This window comes from Salmo salar, chromosome ssa15, assembly GCF_905237065.1.
Source record: "Salmo salar chromosome ssa15, Ssal_v3.1, whole genome shotgun sequence".
Classification (NCBI taxonomy): Eukaryota; Metazoa; Chordata; class Actinopteri; order Salmoniformes; family Salmonidae; genus Salmo; species Salmo salar.
In genome coordinates this window covers 83330296-83348950 of record NC_059456.1, presented here as the reverse complement: position 1 = coordinate 83348950, position 18655 = coordinate 83330296, and the positions used below count along the sequence as shown (strand labels likewise).

Genomic DNA, 18655 nt, shown 5'->3' with positions numbered 1-18655 from the left:
CCAGCACCCCACCCATGCCCACATTGCTCGCGTTTGTGTCCAGGATAAAGGTCAAGGTGAGGTCAAGGGGGGGCAAGCACAGGGGCCTCGATCATGTTTGAGGGTGTTGAAGGCCCCCTCACACCCCACTGTCCAAGTGAAGACCTTGTCCTTCAGCAGCAGGCGGTTCAGGGGAGCAGGGACACTTGAGAAGCCCCGTACAAACCTCCTGTGGTATGAGGCCATGCCAAGCTCTTCAGCTGATGCTGCTCGGTGGTGGTGGACCAGTCTCGGTGGTGGTGGGCCAATCTGACCAGAATTCTATCCTCCTGCTTACAAGCAGGAAGTACCAGTGACTCGCTCAATACGGAAGTGGTCAGATGACGCGGATGCTACGCTACAGGACTGTTTTGCTAACACAGGAATATGTTCCGGGATTCATCCAATGGCATTGAGAAGTATACCACCTCCGTCATCGGCTTCATCAATAAGTGCATCGACAACGTCATCCCCATAGTGACCGTACGTACAAATCCCAACCAGAAGTCATGGATTACAGGCAACATCCGCATCGAGCTAAAGGCTAGAGCTGCCGCTTTCAAGGAGCAGGACACTAATCCGGACGCCTATAAAAAAATCCCGCTATTCCCTCAGACGAACCATCAAACAAGCAAAGCATCAATACAGGATTAAGATTGAATCCAACTACACCAGCTCTGACGCTCGTCGGATGTGGCAGGGCTTGAAAACTATTACGGACTACAAGTCTAGGACCAAAAGGCTCCTTAACAGCTTCTACCCCCAAGTCATAAGATGGCTGAACAATTAATCAAATGGCCACCGGACTATTACACTGCAAATAGTTTATTTGGTAAATATGTTCTTAACACTTCTTGAACTGCACTGTTGGTTAAAGGCTTCTAAGTAAGCATTTCACGGTAAGGTCTACCCTTGTTGTATTCGGCGCATGTGACAAATAAAGTTTGATTTGATTTTAGTATTTCCACTTCACCGTCAGACCATTTTATTGGAAAACTACACGGTAATGTAAAAGTTGTATTTTTTTTGTGCTCGAATACGCAATATAGTACACATATCATCATTTGATTGTAATCCAGAGAGGTTCGAAAAATTATCTAAATCATTATTGAGGCAGTGGAGGGATTCTAATTGTGGATTTGAAAGAGAACATGAATCATCAGCATACAATGACACCTGTTTTTAATCCCTGGATTTACTAGCCCCTTGATATTATTGTTAGATCTGATTTTAATAGATAATATTTCGATGGCCATAATAAATAGATATGCCGATAGTGAACAACCTTGTTTAGCTCCTCTTAAAACTTTCTGAGAAGTAGCCATTATTTACTCTTTTACACCTAGGGTGACTATACATCACTTTAACCCATTGTACAAATTGTTATATTCCAGGCATTTATATATACATTCCAGTCAAACTTTATCAAAAGCCTTTTCAAAGCTAGCTATAATATTAACAAAAGATAGGCTACATAAGTTCTCATAACAAAATAACCTTGCTTTAAAGAGAATAGTGAGACAGACATTGGTGAGGCAGCCTGCAATGCAGGAGGCAAAGGAGACACAGAGAGCGAGACTAGTAGTACAGTGCTTCCCAAACTTGGGGTAGGGGATCCATGTGGGGTCCCATGAAATTTAAATAGGGTCCCCTGAGATAATCTTTAATCTTATCAAACACAATAACTTGTTTCTCTTCAAATGGGTAAACTAAGGGTCTTTTACACTGTTAGAACGCACTTTGTGTTGGGACAGCATGTGGGACCTAAAATGCTGTGAAATATAAATAATTTAAATATAAAGTCAATTCAATATTATTATCATGTATATAAGGCAGGCTGCAATGCAGGAGGAAGAGGAGACACACAGAGAGAGGTTACAGTTGTTCCCAAACTTGGTGCTGTATGTGATGAGCATTTTGTTGGCTTGGCACAAACATTACACCTTACAATGGAGAATCCACCAATACATGACATATACACTGACTGCAGAAACCATTCAGAACGCTGGCTCTTTCCATGATATAGAGAGACCAGGTGAATCCAGGTGAAAGCTATGATCCCTTTTTGATGTCACTTGTTAAATCCACTTCAATCAGTGTAGATGAATACGAGGAGACAGGTTAAAGAAGGATTTTTAAGCCTTGAGACAATTGGGACACGGATTGTGTATGTGTGCCATTCAGAGGGTGAATGGGTAAGACAAAATATTTAAGTGCGGGGTATGGTAGTAGGTGCCATGCGCACCGGTTTGAGTGTGTCAAGAACAGCAATGGTGCTGCGTTTTTCACACTCCACAGTTTCCCGTGTGTGTCAAGAATGGTCCACTACCCAAAGGACATCCAGGCAACTTGACACAACTGTGGGAAGCATTGGACTCAACATGGACTCAACATGGGCCAGCATCCCTTTGGAACGCTTTTGACACCTTGTAGAGTCCATGCCGGACAAATTGAGGCTGTTCTGAGGGCAAAAGCGAGTGCAACTCAAATTAGGAAGCTGTTCCTAATGTTTTGTACACTCAGTGAATTAAAGAACACATTAAAACTCAGTGACATTTCAATTATTTATATCTTGAACCAGGGATTGAGATTAAATTCTGAAAGGCACTTGCCGATCAGTATTTTTTTGCTTGCCTGATTTTAATGATAATTTAGCCAAAAATGTAAATTAGTTATGTACACGCAGAAGTGCCATATATTGCAATATACAGTGAGGTCCAGAATTATTGGCACATACAAATACTGAGCTACAAGAGATTTTGTTTAACAAGTAATATTTTTTTCTCTCAAAAAGAACAGACTCAATAGCCTTGGTTTCTCAAATGACTGCCTCGCCTGGTTCACCAACTACTTCTCAGACAGAGTTCAGTGTGTCAAATCGGAGGGCCTGTTGTTCGGACCTCTGGCAGTCTCTATGGGGGTGCCACAGGGTTCAATTCTCGGGCCGACTCTTTTCTCTGTATATACCAATGATGTCGCTCTTGCTGCTGGTGATTCTCTGATCCACCTCTACGCAGACGACACCATTCTGTATACTTCTGGCCCCTCTTTGGACACTGTGTTAGCAAACCTCCAAACAAGCTTCAATGCCAAACAACTCTCCTTCCGTGGCCTCCAACTGCTCTTAAATGTTAGTAAAACTAAATGCATGCTCTTCAACCGATTGCTGCCCGCACCTGCCCGCCCGACTAGCATCACTACTCTGGACGGTTATGACTTAGAATATTTGGACAACTACAAATACCTAGGTGTCTGGTTAGACTGTAAACTCTCCTTCCAGACTCACATTAAGCATCTCCAACCCAAAATTACATCTAGAATCAGCTTCCTATTTTGCAACACAGCCTCCTTCACTCATGCTGCTAAACATACCCTCGTAAAACTGAGTATCCTACCGATCCTTGACTTCGGCGATGTAATTTATAAAATAGCCTCCAACACTCTACTCAGCAAATTGGATGTAGTCTATCACAGTGCCATCGGTTTTGTCACCAAAGCCCCATATATTACCCACCACTGCGACCTGTATGCTCTTGTTGGCTGGCCCTCGCTTCATATTTGTCACCAAACCCACTGGCTCCAGGTCATCTATAAGTCTTTGCTAGGTAAAGCCCCGCCTTATCTCAGCTCACTGGTCACTTAAACAACGGGATGGAACTAGAAATATCTGTTTTACGCTAATGGAACTCTTCACAGTTTGTTTTCACTTTATTTTTTATCATCAACTGCCCCATATAGCAATGTTTTTATTCTTCAAAAAACTAATTTGATACAAAATACATGCTTGATAAACCACTCGGTCTGGTACAAGTAAGCATTTTCACCACTGAATTTGTGGGGGAAAAAAAGTTCATTTTGTAATGTTGTTATAAAACAAAGCGCTGAACAATGTGAAATTGATTACAGAGTTAAATTCCCTTAAGCACTTTTAACACAGTGGCTGAATTCTCAAGTACAGTAGCCTGACAGCCCCAAATAGTAGTAATCCACAATTTGCTGTTAAGAAATGCAAATCTAACACTTTCATTCAAACACCTCAATTATAGACACAGAATAACACCTGAACTGAATCCATCCAACACTTTTTTATATAAGGCACTGCATAAGACCTGCAGAAAAGGAGCTGTGATAAGGTTCATGATAACGACAAACTGTGATATAATGTATGACTGACAATCAACCAAATGTAAAGCCTGGTAAAACAATATATTCAAACTGTAGACCAATATGGACAGATTTTAAGAGATAATATTTTCTTATTGGTCATTAGGAAAGGTTCGGCCATTTTGAATGTAAGCGTTTTTGTGCATCTCAAAATTGAAAAGGCAATAGCTTAGATACACGTGAAAACATGAAAGGACCCCGGGAATCGATAGAACATCGCTCAGAGATGCACAAAAACAATATAACATTCAAAATGGGTGAATCTTACCTTTAAGGTACTGGTTCTCAATCCTGGTCCTGGGGACCCAAAGGGAAACACATTTTTATTTTTGCCCTAGCACTACACACCTGATTCAAATGATCAACTCATCAAAAGGCTTTGAATCAGGTGTGTAGTGCTGGGGCAAAAACTAAAATGTGCACACCTTTGGGTCCCCAGGACCAGGAATGAGAACCACTGCTTTAAGGCATGACATCCCAACCCCCATCCCAAACTTCATCTATAAAAAGGTCTCTTAACCTACATAGGCTATATCCTGCCATTACCATTGGCCAACATACTGTAAGACTTCTTAAAATGCATCTGAAACCCAACTCTTAGCGGAAAAGTCAAGCTCTTCCTTACACCTGAGACTATGGCAAAAATGCCTACCTAATATAACAAATTCAGTATTAGCTTCCAAGCTGATAAGTCCATATCCCACAAGTACATCTTCACAAGCCACTTAGAAGAAAAAAATATTAAAAAAACATTCTTGGTACAAAAACATTATCTGTATAGAAATAAATTAAATAGCCATCGAAAGCTAACCTCTTTTGCTAGACGACTTAAGTGCCATTACTGTCTGTGCTGTACAATTCTGTATTATAGCCACATGGGAATACTTTTCTGATAGGGGAAAAGGGTGTGTTTTGGGTGTTTCCATAGAGATACAACCTCATTCTTGTTCTGTGGGTGTTTCTCTCCACCCCAACTCTAGTGGGGTGAAGTCTCCAAAGTCAGAGTCAAACAGTTCAGTGATGCCCTCATGCTCATCTAGGCCAAAGTGGTAGCCGTGGCTTTGTGGAGGGGACAAGTTGATGAACCCATCCAGTGGGTTACCAAGGCCCTCCCCACTGAGGAAGTCAGAGGATGACAAGGGTGAAAGGTCAAATTCTGGCAGCACTCCCAAGTTGGGGAACGGATCACATTCCAGGACTGCTCCTGTAAAGGAAAAAAGAAATGGAAATGCAGTTTCAGTGACCACGGCCAATAGCCATTGAGGAATGTTAAAGAGCGACTGAACGCACCGATTCTGTATGGGTTTCTCTGTTGCTCATTAAGAAAAACAAGTATTCAGACCCTTTACTCAGTTCTTTGTTGAAGCACCTTTGGCAGAGATTACAGCCTTGAGTATTCTTGGGTATGACGCTACAAGCTTGGCACACCTGTATTTGGGGAGTTTCTCCCATTCTTCTCTGCAGATCCTCTCAAGCTCTGTCAGGTTGGATGGGGAGCGTCACTGCACAGCTATTTTCAGGTCTATCCAAAGATGTTGGATCGGGTTCAAGTACAGGCTCTGGCTGGGTCACTCAAGGACATTCAGACTTGTCCCGAAGCCACTCCTGCGTCATCTTGGATGTGTGCTTAGGGTCGTGGTCCTGTTGGAAGGTGAACCTTTGCCCCAGTCTGAGGTCCTGAGCACTCTGGAACAGGTTGTCATCAAGAATCTCTCTGTACTTTGCTCCGTTCATCTATCCCTCGATCAAGACTAGTCTATCAGCACCTGCCGCTGAAAAACATCTCCACAGTATGATGCTGCCACCACCATGCTTCACCGTAGGGATGGTGCCAGGTTTCCTCCAGACGTGACGCTTGGCATTCAGGCCAAATAGTTTAATCTTGGTTTCATCAGACCAGAGAATCTTTTTTCTCATGGTTAGAGTCCTTTAGGTGCCTTTTGGCAAACTCCAAGCGGGCCGTCATGTGCCTTTTACAGAGGAGTGGCTTCCATCTGGCCACTCTACCAGAAAGGCCTGATTGGTGGAGTGCTACAGAGATGGTTGTCCATCTGAAAGGTTGTCCCATCTCCACAGAGGAATTCTGGAGCTCTGTCAGAGTGACCATTGGGTTCTTGGCCACCTCCCTGACCAAGGCCCTTCCCCCCCCCGATTGCTCAGTTTGGCTGGGCGGCCAGGTCTAGGAAGAGTAATTTAATAACGATGGAGGCCACTGTTCTTGGGAACCTTCAATGCTGCAGACATTTTTTGGTACCCTCCCCCAGAATTGTGAGTCGACACAATCCTGTCTCTGAGCTCTACGAACAATTCCTTTGACCTCATGGCTTGGTTTTTGCTCTGACATGCACTGTCAAATGTGGGATCATAGACAGGTATGTGCCTTTCCAAGTCATGTCCAATCAATTTAATTTACCACAGGTGAACTCTAATCAAGTTGAAGAAACATCTCAAGGATGATCAATGGAAACAGGATGCAACTGAGCTCAATTTCGAGTCTCATAGCAAAGGTCTGAATGCTTATGTAAATAAGGTATTTCAGTTTTGTATTTTTTATACATTTGCAAAAATGTCTAAAAACCTGTTTTTGCTTTGTCATTTTGGGGCATTGATGAGGGGAAAAAAATAATATTCAATTTTAGGAATGGTAACGGGAATAAGGCTGTAAGGTCCTGGTAACAGGAATAAGGTCCTGGTAACGGGAATAAGGCTGTAACGTAACAAAATGCACTGTAATACAACTCAAGAAATGTGTAATTAACTGACGTTATCGCATAGGTTTTGGTCGGGCAATTTAAATCTACCTAAGGTGCAGTATTTCTCATGTAATAAAATGTGTGACGTGATGTCTTATGTAAACAAAGTACAATACGCTACTGAGTAGTCTGTCTCACCTTGTGTTTCTGACCAATATTGATTCCCATAAGCTGTTTTCTATCAGATAAGTTGCTTATTGCCTTCAGTTGTGCTTTAATGGATTTCTTGGAAGAAATCTCTGACATTCTTGAACCTATCAGGGTGACAGTGTGACACTAGTGAGAGCAGCTTACCCGCTTCACGAAACAATGGCAGTGGAGAGGAGTTCTGTTGGGACGCAGCTGTTGACGATGTCATTTCCTGTGTGGAGCTGCACTGTGGTTGTTCTGCAGGCTGGGGCATTATCTGGTATGTGGCTTTAGAAGGGCTGATGCCTGTCACTGGGCTGCAGACACCAGAAATGTCCTCTGGACAAAGGAAGACGTCGATGGGACCCTGGGTGCTCTTCAGGGAGACCTGATAGCCCTGCCAGAAGACAACAAAGGAATACTTTATTGAAACAGAGAGGATACAATTCAATACTTGTGGTTGGTATGTAAACCACATTAGCTGGAATACAGTATTTGGTCCAGAAAAAGAGTCTTGAGCAAGCATCCATTGGTCTATTATCCTCCCACATGCCTCACTGGGCTCTGAGACTTGCATCTGGGTCTCTGGAGGGGCTCTGATGACCATCACCAGCTGGTCAGGAGAGTCAAAAGACTTCCGTAGATCCTGGCACATCAAATAACCCAACGTGCAATTATGTTAAAGAAAAAAACATTGACCTATAATGCATATTCAAATACATACAGTAGATACAAAAAGCACAGACACACAAAGAGAAAGACAGACAAGACACAAAAGGATATTTCTTGTTCTGGGTATCCTCAGTGAGGAGTCTGAGCTGGAAGTTACACTTGGTAATGAGCTCATCCAGTTTCTCCTCCGCCTGTGTCAAATCAGAGACCTCTTTCTGTAGGTCCTGGTAACGGGAAACAGACGCTCCATCAATGCGGTTCCCCCTGTGACAAAGAGAATGTTAGGATAATGTTTTTATTTTTTAACTAATACACATATCCTGTGGAATCACTGATGATGGTGTATTGTATGTATTGAATAATATCTGTAGAGGCTGTTGAGACAATATGGATTGTAAGCCAGAAAGGCCAGAACACACTTTTGATATTGTCATACTGTACAGTATGAGAGTCCAGACTTACAGCCATTGTATGTTGTTCTTTGATTTCTTGGAGATGAGCTGGATACCCTCCAAGACATTGGTGATGTCATAGATGCGTCTCTTCTGCACTTCCAGGACCTGTGAGGCCCAGTTTAGGTCCACCACCCCGTCAGGAGACTGTGCTAGCAGGTCCAAGAAACGCTTGGTGGTCAGGTTCAAAGATGTGTCATAGCGAGACTTCTCTGTCGAAGGCTTTGGAACTGAGAGCGGGACACATTAATAAAAATACTTTTATTTATTGTCTTTGGCCAAAATTATAATAGTTACAACTGAATTCAAATGAATAGTTATATTTGAATTGTGAACAGGGGGTCTGTACCTCTGGGTGGTGCTGGTGTGGACGTTGGGGCCCTCCCAAGAGAAGGTGGGCGAGAGGTGCTGACATACTGGTGATCACTGTCCAAGTCCAGCTTCCTCTTCACCTGAAACAAGTTATGGGGGGGAACAAAGGTACAAAGTTAGTGTGGATGCCACAGATCATTCTTTCTCACACAGACACACTTTCTGCAGTCATTGTACAGGGATAACTTTACATCATATTCCCACCCCGGCCAACACCCATATCAAAATGGTCAGTTAGCTACCTACCGGAGGTCGTCCCAGAGTTGGCCGTCGCTGGTCCTGGACCACATCCGCAGGGCCTTGGGGGGTAGCGAACAGGAGGATCTCTCCAGTGTTGCTGGGGACAGCTGAGTTTAAGCCCACATTGCTGGGGGTGGAAATTATGACTATCTGGTGGTTCTCTGATAGGTCAATACTCCCAGCATTCAAAAGAGACTCAAAGTCTGCCAAAAGATCCTCCGACGTCTGACCTGATACGAGTGCCTCTGACATGGCACACACAACTGGGTGCTCAAGTCCCCTAAATTGTCTTTTGTGGCAGAGTTCAAGTCCAATGGCTTGATATGGTACTATCAGCACCTTCTAACACAAGTCATGTCTAATTTGTGAGAATAATAGTGCAAACGTATTAGAAGAGTTGGTTTACAAATACCGAGGTTAAGCATGTCTAATATTAACATTAGCTTACTGACAATCAAGCGTCAACAACTAAAACTCACAAAATCAAAAATGCATGGTAATGCTTCCTCACATTTAGCCAGCTATAATATAACTTTAGAGACAGTTGTTGCGCTTTCTGACAGCTGCAGTCTAGCAGATTGTAGTTACAGTCCGTAACTATACAAGATAAATTGTTATATTGAATAATTAATCTATAGTTTACAAAAGTGAAATAAACATGCATCAATGTTAGCTAGCGTGCTAACTCGCTGCTAGCTTTTCTATGCAATCTATTGTTTTCATATTTACAATGAGAGTCCGGTGAGGCCTGGCCACATCTATCAACTACTTTCCCTTTGTCAATTGCTAAATCGCTACCTAACGTTAGTTGACATCAAAATAACGCTCGTTTGGTACAGTTTGTAAACACAACTCATCACTTGCTTACTGTGTTGCTAGCAAGCAGAGTTCCTTGAATACTGCAACGACCTAGAAAAACTTAGCTACTCTAGTTAGCTACCTAGCTGGTATTGTTAGCCAAGAAAAGTGGTTGTGTTCGCTTCAGGGTTAGGATGGGACAGAAGACGCAAGCCAATTCAGTTTCAGACAAAATGTACCAGCAACATATTAGCTACAAACAAATCAGCAACCTAAATAGCTTGTATTCTTCCTAACGCAATATTGCACTAACGTCAACTTTTAGTTCAGCTACCTTGGACGAATAACTGGATTTATTACGCATCCTTTCAAATGACAATTAGGGCACCTTAGAATGCTAGCTAGCTTGCTGCAGTAACGTTACCAGCAAACTCAGTTCTTCACCCTGTCGTTTGGTCAGCATACCCAGGAACCAATCCGACAGTCTACATATCCTATAAACAAATTATATGGATCACCTTGACTGAAGTCCATCCATAAAAGTTATAATCTGAGCGCCAAACCGACGGTGTTATTGTTGTTATTGTTCCAGCTGATCAGAACAAGTGTTGAGGTTTACGCGCCAAATATTTTTGCCGCGAAACATGCACGTGCATGAAAATCACGATTTCTATTGGTTGGGCGAATGCGCCCCTCTAACGTCAGAATTTCCCAGACTTGTCATTGGCTCCCATGAAATGCCACTCTCTGTGATGCCACGCTTTTCATTGTTATGAATGGGAAAACATGTTTTTGGCTAATAGATAAACTGTGAGAAAGTGTACCTTTGAATATGTCATGAGTGATTTGATTAGCTTATTCTTTGGTAACTATTTTGTGAAGCAAATCGAGAGGGGTGATGAATGAGTTAACGTCTGACTTGGGATCAGCCTTTCCTACCCGAATCCAAAACTAAAAATATAACAAAAACTGTTGAAACTGGCCCTGGACTAGCTGTTGGGCAGAGAGAATCCGCCTACATTAACGTTATCGGCTACGCAGTCGTATTCATCGAACGCCTACACACAGAAGAACTACAAGATGGCGCAGGCTATATTTGAAGTCCTGGAAGGTATCGATACGTTGATCATATACCACGCTTTTAATTTAACAACATATGAATGGGTTGTAAGACAACTTTTTCTCTAAAAAGTGAGGTTATTTTGGGTTATCTAGGAGGTGTAATTATGGCAATGTCATATGGTAAAGCACAATTTGTATTATAATAATCGATGCCAGAGAGCTAGCTAGTTATCATTTCGTTGAGTAAATTTGGATAATTTTGCATGTGTTCTTTAAATTTGCTTATGGTAATGTATTGCTATTTCCTTTGTTTGGGGATTGTTTTGAGAAGAGGGAGTATGTCGCATTGAAACAACAGCCACTTGCGCTAGCTACAACCCACTGAGAGGCTGCTTGTTGTCAAAATAGCAGTGGCGCACCAATCCTATTTTGATTTGTTCCTGTCGTGCTATGGTATATCATCACCATGATCTGCACCGTTCTGACCTCCAGATCTATTATTCTCTTCTAGGGATGGACAACCAGACAGTCCTGGCTGTCCAGTCTCTGTTGGATGGCCAGGGAGGTGTCCCTGACCCAAACAACCAGAACATCTCAGGCTCATCTACCATTCAGGCAATGGGTGTGTACTTCCCTTTATCCACTTCATTTTTGTCTCACTGCAATTTCTATTGTGTTGATCAGAGAACTAGGTACTACAGTAACTCAAAACAAGGATGCATTCTGTATCTCCACTGATTGCAGTTTAAATATGGAAGTGTTGATACAGTGCCTTCAGAAAGTATTCATACCCTTGATTCCACATTTTGTTGTGTTAAAGCTTGAATTCAAAATATATGTTTTGTCTCACTCATCTACACACAATACCCCATAATGACAAAGTGAAAACATGTTTTTAGAAATTGAAAATGAAATACAGAAATCTCATTTTGCATAAGTATTCAGATCCCTGAGTCAATACGTTAGAATCACATTTGGCAGTGATTACAGCTGTCTTTCTGGGTAAGTCTAAGAGCTTTGCACACCTGGATTGTACAATATTTGCACATAATTTTTTATTTTTTTATTATTCTGCCAAGTTGGTTGTTGATCATTGCTAGACATCCATTTTCAAGTCTTGCCATAGATTTTCAAGCAGATTTGAGTCAAAACTGTAACTAGGCTCTTCTGGAACATTTAGTGTCATCTTGGTAAGCATCTCCAGTTTATAATTAGCCTTGTATTTTAGGTTATTGTCTTCCAGTGTCTGTTGGAAAGTAAATTGAACCAGGTTTTCCTCTAGGATTTTGCCTGTGCTTAGCTCTTCTGTTTCTTATTATCCTAAAAAAACTCCCTAGTTCTTGCCGATAACAAGCATACCTATAACATGATGCAGCCACCACCATGAAAATATGGAGATTGGTACTCGTGTTGTGTTGGATTTGCCACAAACATAACGCTTTGTATTCAGGACAAAGTTAATTTCTTGGCCACGTTTTTTCCAGATTTACTTTAGTGCCCTATTGCAAACAAGATGCATGTTTTGGAATATTTTTTTATTCTGTACACACTTCCATATTTTCACTCTGTCATTTATTGTGGAGTAACTACAATGTTGACCATTCCTCAGTTTTCTCTTATTACAGCCATTAAACTCTGTAACTGTTTTATAGTCACCATTAACCTCATGGTGAAATCCCTGAACGGTTTCCTTTCTCTCCAGCAACTGAGTTAGGAAGGACACCTGCATCTTTGTAGTGACTGGGTGTATTGATACAACACCCAAAGTCAAATTAATAACTTCATCATGCTCAAAGGGATATTCAATGTCGGGTTAATAATTTTTTTTACACATCTACCAATAGGTGCGTTTCTTTGTGAGGCTTTGACAAACCGCCCTGGTCTTTGTGGATGAATCTGTGTTTGAAATTCACTGCTTGACTGAGGGACCTTACAGATAGTTGTATGTGTGGGGTACAAATCGTGTTAAACAATATTATTGCACACAGTGAGTCCGTGCAACTTGTTAAGCATATTTTTACTCCTGAACATAATTCCACTTTGACATTATGGGGTATAGTGTGTAGGCTAGTGTCTTAACATCTAAATTTAATACATTTTAAATTCAGTCTGTAATGTATCAAAATATGGAAAAAGTCAAGGGGTGTGAATACTTTCTGAAAGTACTGTATATTCCCAATTGTTCTCTACAGATGATGAAGATGTCTTTCTTTGTGGGAAGTGCAAGAAACAGTTCAACTCATTGCCTGCATTTATGACCCACAAGCGAGAGCAGTGCCAGTCCAATGCCCCTTCCCTGTCTACAGTATCACTGGCATCTAGGAACGCCTACACCCCTGTGCCCTCCATTAGCTCTGTGCCACAGACCCCCGCCAACAGACAGGTGGGTACAGCACTACTGGCTTATGATGTAAGGTTTTGATTGATAGCTAAGATGTTTTTTTTAATTACTTAGTCTTTTCCCACAGCGGCACACCATGAGTCTGGCAAGAACCTAGTTACCTATCTCCTGTACTTACTGTATGGGCTGGGGAGTATCATAGCATGCACCAGAAGAATAATTCACTTGCAATGTAAATGCAGTCTTCCTTTTTTCTTTGTTTTTGCTATCCACATCAGGTATCCACATACATCACAGTGCCTCCATCTCCTCTTACTCACACACTGGTCCAAGGCAATGTTTTAGTGAGCGATGATGTTCTGATGTCTGCCATCTCTGCCTTCACATCCATTGACCAACCCATGGCAGCAATGCAGCCACCTATTCAGGTAAGTTGTTTTCATTCAATTAAGTATAGGGTTGCACAATTCCAGTAACTTTCCCAAGATTCCTTGGTTTTCCAGAAATCTCATTTTGTAGGATTGCAGATTTCCTTGCTTATTGCCTAACTTGTGTGGGAAGCTTTCCGGAATTGTTAACGGAACTTTGCATCCCGAATTAAGCTATTCTTCTCAATAAGAAGCCAGGGTTGTGGGTCTCAGTTGGTTGTGGGTCTCAGAAGCCAGGGTTGTGTAGCTCAGTTGGTAGAGCATGGTGTTTGCAACGCCAGGGTTGTGGGTTCGTTTCCCACGGGGGGCCAGCACATAAAATAAATAAATAAAATGAAATGTATGCATTCACTACTGTAAGTCGCTCTGGATAAGAGCGTCTGCTAAATGACTAAAATGTAAAATGTATATTCCTTTAGCCTTTATTCACTGCATATCGTGTTTACCTTTCCTTCTCAGAGTAACCTGAGTATGCACACAGGGGCATCCTACCTTCAGCACCATCAGCAGTCCTCCCACTCTCTCCCCCCCGGACAGTCTCAGCCTCTGTCCTCCCAGGTGCCATCCAGTATCAGCAACTCAGTGGTCCAGGTCTACAGCACAATGCCTCAAATGTCTGGGAGTGGTAGTGCAGAGATTCACACCTTGGGTTTGCAGCTGTTCCAATCTGTACAGGTGAGCTTTAACTAATGCAATCTGTCATTTGCAGAGAATGAGGAGGATGACAGACTTGTACTCTGCAGTGTTTGGGCATTTTCCAAAAGAGTTTGGCTCAGTAGTTCACTAACACTATAGATGTATTTTTTTCTGCCCACAGGTCCCGAGTCAGTGTGTGGAGAGCCAGTCATTCAATACTCCTCCAGTATACAGCCCTGGGAAGCAAGGCACCAAAACTAAAACCTGCAGCATCACTGCAAACCTAACTGGGCTTGAGGAGTTTGACAAAGTGATCATTCCTAAACGACCCAAAAATGGCAAGAAAGGCCAGGATGGAGCAGTGGGTATGATTTTGAAAACAAATGTCAATATACAGTACATATTGGTCTGATCCTAACAAATATATTTTTTACATTGTTTAATTTAGCCAATGATGAGAAACAATGTTGTTAATATCCATTGGCACTTCAGCAGAACAAATGAAAGGAAAGTTGCAGAAGCTGAAGTGCAATTTCTGTGACAAAGTCTTCTCCAAAAACTTTGATCTCCAGCAACATATCAGAAGGTGAGCTTAACAAACCAAATGTACCATTCAGCCAAAACAGAAAAGCTATATCCATATGCATTGAATCTACCCAGGATAATAATATATGTTTTACATTTAGAATCTTTGATGTCTCTACAGTCACACAGGGGAGAAGCCTTTCCAGTGCATCGTATGCGGCCGGGCCTTTGCCCAGAAGTCTAATGTGAAGAAGCACATGCAGACACACAAAGTGTGGCCCTCGGGCGTGGCCAGTACAGTGTCCAGACTGCCCATCACAGTCAAGGTGGTCCCACTGTGTGCAGAGGAGGTCATGGAGCAACAGGAGGAACAACAACAGGAGGAACAACAGCATGAGGAGGAGGAGGAGCAGCCAGGTAATCATCTCACTGTGGAATCTTTATTTTTCTATAGGCCATTGAGACCTTTTGTGGATGACATAGTGGTAATAATAACCAAAATCAATGAAGTATGTCATAATGAATGTATTATTAAGGGCATAAGTATGTATTATAAATGTAGATTGTGTGTTTAGAAGCCCCAGGTAAGCCTGAGGAGAGAGACTGTGACTCCCAGACTGATGTAGACAGCCTGGGTGATGGTGACGGCAAGCACAACAGCCAGCAGGCTCAGACCAAGCAGATCATCCTGATCGACAGCTCTTACCAGTGCCAGTTCTGTGCTGGCAAGTTCAGCACCTACTTCCAGCTCAAATCTCACATGACCCAGCACAAAGGAGAGCAGGTGAGTCCACATGGCCAGAGGGAAGGATCTACCCAGAACAATAATGAAGCACAAGCATTATTAAGCACAGGGGGCAATCGGTGTTCATATTATTTGGAGAGAAAAAAATGGTTCTCCTTTGAACAGGTTTTCAAATAGAAATGTTATTGTGTCAGATGTCTTCGTTAAGAGCTCTGTCCTCACCACTCATCCTTCTAATGTTCCTTCCTGCTGTGTTTCAGGTATATAAGTGTGTGGTGAAGACCTGTTCCCAGACGTTCCAGAAGCTGGATCTGTTCCTGGAGCACACCCGGATGCACCAGGAGCAGCTCACCTACCGCTGCCACCTGTGTGGCAAGGTGTTCCCCTCACTGTTTGAGCTGGGGGTGCACCAGTACTCCCACTGCTTCTGTCCCCAGCAGAACCCACGCAAGGAGACCACTTTCTATAGGTTAGCTTCACTATCTCCAGTCTCCTAATTAGGCCACACTAATGCCTACAAAGTTGTCAGTTGCTTTCTTTTCAGTGTGATCACGGCTTCTCTCTGTGTTTTATATGGCCTTTAGTTTGACCCCATGGTTACGGGTTTCACCAGTGTTACTGTCACACTCAGGTGCGGGAAATGCCAAAGCCGGTACTCCACGCAAGAGGCCTTGGAGCAGCATTTGTTAAACGCCTCACATAACTTCCCCTGCCCACATTGCCAAAAGGTATGCTCTAGAAAAAATGGATGTCACTCGCTGCTATGTTAGAATTTAAGTCACTCTAAATAATGCATTTATTTTTAACAGGTTTTTCCTTGTGAGAGGTATTTCCGGCGGCACCTGCCCACACATGGTATCGGAGGAAGGTTCAAATGTCAGATATGTACAAAGTTCTTCAAAACAGAGCACTACCTCAAACTGCACACTCGTATCCACTCAGGTGAGGCATGCAGACACATTACCCCATGGTGCAAATAACTTTCACTCGATTCTCTCTGCTGTGCTTATGGCAACACTGTCATTTCATTGCAGGAGAAAAGCCATACCAATGTTCTGTTTGTGAGGCCATGTTCAACAGGAAGGACAAGGTGAAGAGGCACATGCTCATTCATGAGCCCTTTAAGAAATACAAATGTCCATTTCGGTAAGTGAGGTGTCTATTTTACTAACAGATCATATGTGAGCCTATTTGGAAACCTGAGCCACAAAAGATTCCAATAAAAACCTGGGGATACCTTCGACGTCAATGTAACAGAAAGTTGCGTTTTTTTTATTGGTGTATTCAAAGCATTTTGTACTTTCAGGACACATGTTGGCTGCATTAAAGAGTTTAACAGACCAGACAAGCTGAAGGCACACATACTGTCTCATTCTGGTGAGTATTTCCTGTCTGTTGTAGTAAATTATTAATACACCAGTCACAACTGTAAACATAATTTACCTTGTTGCAGCTCTTGACGGCCATTTAAAGTGCTGATTCAAAACAATTTAGAGCCATGCTTTTGTTTCTGTTGTCCCAAGGTATCAAGCCCTATAAATGTGGGTACTGCCAGAAAGCTTTCAGCAGAAGAGCCCACATGCTTGAGCACCAACGCTCCCACACAAACAACTATCGTTTCCGATGTGCCACCTGCAAAAAGGGCTTCACCCGACAGAAGTATTACAGAGACCACAAGTGCCCCATGGCAGGGGCTGCGGTGGAGAAGGACAGGGCGGAGAAAAGAGTGACGAGGCAGGGACATGGAACAGAGGGGAACGAGGGGTCAAAGGTGGAAGAGGTGGATGAAAAGGAGGGCGACGAGGAAGATGATGAAGAGGAGAGGATTGAGGACCCTCAGGTGGTCAGTTGTCCCAGTTGAGGATCTGTCGGCGGGAGGAGAGGCAGAGCTAGAGGAACACTTTGGAGACTGCTGAGTGAGACTGGCTGGTTACAGCAGAGCACCCATGTTCGTAGAGACAGTGGATTGAGTTCTGAGTTAGCTTAGGTACCAGTCTGTTTAGCTAACATTCCACACCTTGTCTCCTTGTCAAATGCCAACGTTTTGCATGACAGGAGTGGAAGGATAGCTAAACAGACTAGTGCCAAGACTAGGCCTGAGTTATTCAAGCAGAATCTTGAAAAAATTGTCCTGAGACTACCTTTGCATATGGAAGGGATTTGAATCTCTCACTATATCGCTCCAATTAAATTAAAGGGGGTTCAATATTTGTTTTATATTAAAACATTGAAGCTTTGCACTTTTCTTTCAGTGATGATTGTTATTCAGAACAGTGAGTTAGTGTCTTCAGAAAGTATACACACCCCTTGACTTTTTCCATATTTTGTGTTACAGCTTGAGTTTAAAATTGTCCCAAAAAATACTTTTGTGACTGGCCTACACATACCCCATGTTGTCAAAGTGGATTTTTTTTTTTTTAATATTTAAAAATGAAGCTAAAATGTCTTGTCAAGTATTCAACCCCTTTGTATGGCAAGCCTAAATAAGTTCAGGAGTAAAAATGTGCTTAAGTCAAGTTCCATGGACTCACTGTGTGCAATAAGTGTTTAACATGATTATTTTTTTTTATGACTACCTCATCTCTTTACCCCACACATACAGATAATTGTAAGGTCGCTCAGTCGAGCAGTGAATTTCAATCACAGATTGAACCACAGACCAGGGAGGTTTGCCAATGCTTCGCAAAGAATGGCACCTATTGGTAGATGGGTAAAAAAAAATGACATTGAATATCCCTTTGAGCATGGTGAACTTATTAATTACACTTTGGATGGAGTGTCACTACAATGATACAGGCGTCCTTCCTAACTCTGCTGGAGAAGATGGAAATTGCTCAGGGATTTCACCAAGAGGCCAATGGTGACTTTAAAACAGTTACTGAGTTTAATGGCTGTGAAACTGGGGATGGATCAACACTGTTACTCCACAATACTTACCTAATTGATAGTGGAAAGGAAGCCTGTACAGAATACAAATATTCCAAAACATGAATGCTTCTTGCAACAAGGCACTAAAGTAATACCGCAAAACAAATTGGCTGAGTAATTCATTTGTCTTGAATATTAAGTGGTATGTTTGGGGTAAATCCAATAACATTACTGAGTATCACTCCATATTTTCAACCACAGTGGTGGCTGCATGTTATGTTTGCTTGTAATAGTTAAGGACTGGGGAGTTTTTCAGGATTAAAAAAACAGAATGGAGTTTAGCACTGGCAAAATCCTAGAGGAAAACCTTCAGTCTGCTTTCCGAGACACGGAGATGAATTCACCTTCCAGCAGGATAATCTAAAACAGAAGGCCAAATCTACACTCGAGTT

The 18655-nt window shown here is 42.3% G+C and overlaps 2 protein-coding genes across 4 annotated transcripts; one reads left to right on the top strand and one right to left on the bottom strand.

The window, feature by feature from the left end:
• Positions 1-3684: 3684 nt before the first annotated feature.
• Positions 3685-10230, bottom strand: LOC106572360 (transcription factor E2F1). 2 transcript variants are annotated; one of them, XM_014146423.2, is made up of 7 exons: positions 8807-10230; positions 8538-8640; positions 8199-8418; positions 7848-8000; positions 7618-7732; positions 7230-7461; positions 3685-5386 (listed from the first exon to the last, which is right to left on the bottom strand). In XM_014146423.2, exons 1-7 carry the CDS (start codon positions 9050-9052, stop codon positions 5121-5123), a joined length of 1335 nt encoding a protein of 444 aa, XP_014001898.1. In that variant the 5' UTR covers positions 9053-10230; the 3' UTR covers positions 3685-5120. The 2 variants fall into 2 exon arrangements, with proteins under 2 accessions (XP_014001898.1, XP_014001897.1); XM_014146422.2 differs by having other exon boundaries at positions 7230-7732.
• A 173-nt stretch (positions 10231-10403) lies between these two features.
• Positions 10404-17575, top strand: LOC106572362 (zinc finger protein 341). 2 transcript variants are annotated; one of them, XM_014146425.2, is made up of 15 exons: positions 10404-10709; positions 11172-11282; positions 12853-13043; positions 13280-13429; positions 13889-14104; positions 14247-14430; positions 14561-14651; positions 14772-15007; positions 15166-15374; positions 15596-15804; positions 15967-16063; positions 16145-16277; positions 16370-16481; positions 16642-16712; positions 16859-17575. In XM_014146425.2, exons 1-15 carry the CDS (start codon positions 10679-10681, stop codon positions 17194-17196), a joined length of 2379 nt encoding a protein of 792 aa, XP_014001900.2. In that variant the 5' UTR covers positions 10404-10678; the 3' UTR covers positions 17197-17575. The 2 variants fall into 2 exon arrangements, with proteins under 2 accessions (XP_014001900.2, XP_014001899.2); XM_014146424.2 differs by having other exon boundaries at positions 10405-10709; positions 14558-14651.
• Positions 17576-18655: the final 1080 nt, after the last annotated feature.

What these genes read in the sequence shown, in the direction of transcription:
- LOC106572360 (XM_014146422.2), bottom strand. Translation starts at nt 9,052, where the DNA reads ATGTCAGAGGCACTCGTATCAGGTCAGACGTCGGAGGATCTTTTGGCA. An exon ending in CAACTCTGGGACGACCTCCG is followed by an intron (nt 8,641 to 8,806) that starts GTAGGTAGCTAA and finishes AACTTGTTTCAG; the next exon opens with GTGAAGAGGAAGCTGGACTT. An exon ending in CACACCAGCACCACCCAGAG is followed by an intron (nt 8,419 to 8,537) that starts GTACAGACCCCC and finishes TCCCGCTCTCAG; the next exon opens with TTCCAAAGCCTTCGACAGAG.
- LOC106572362 (XM_014146424.2), top strand. Translation starts at nt 10,679, where the DNA reads ATGGCGCAGGCTATATTTGAAGTCCTGGAAG. An exon ending in AGACCCCCGCCAACAGACAG is followed by an intron (nt 13,044 to 13,279) that starts GTGGGTACAGCA and finishes TATCCACATCAG; the next exon opens with GTATCCACATACATCACAGT. An exon ending in GCACACTCGTATCCACTCAG is followed by an intron (nt 16,278 to 16,369) that starts GTGAGGCATGCA and finishes ATTTCATTGCAG; the next exon opens with GAGAAAAGCCATACCAATGT.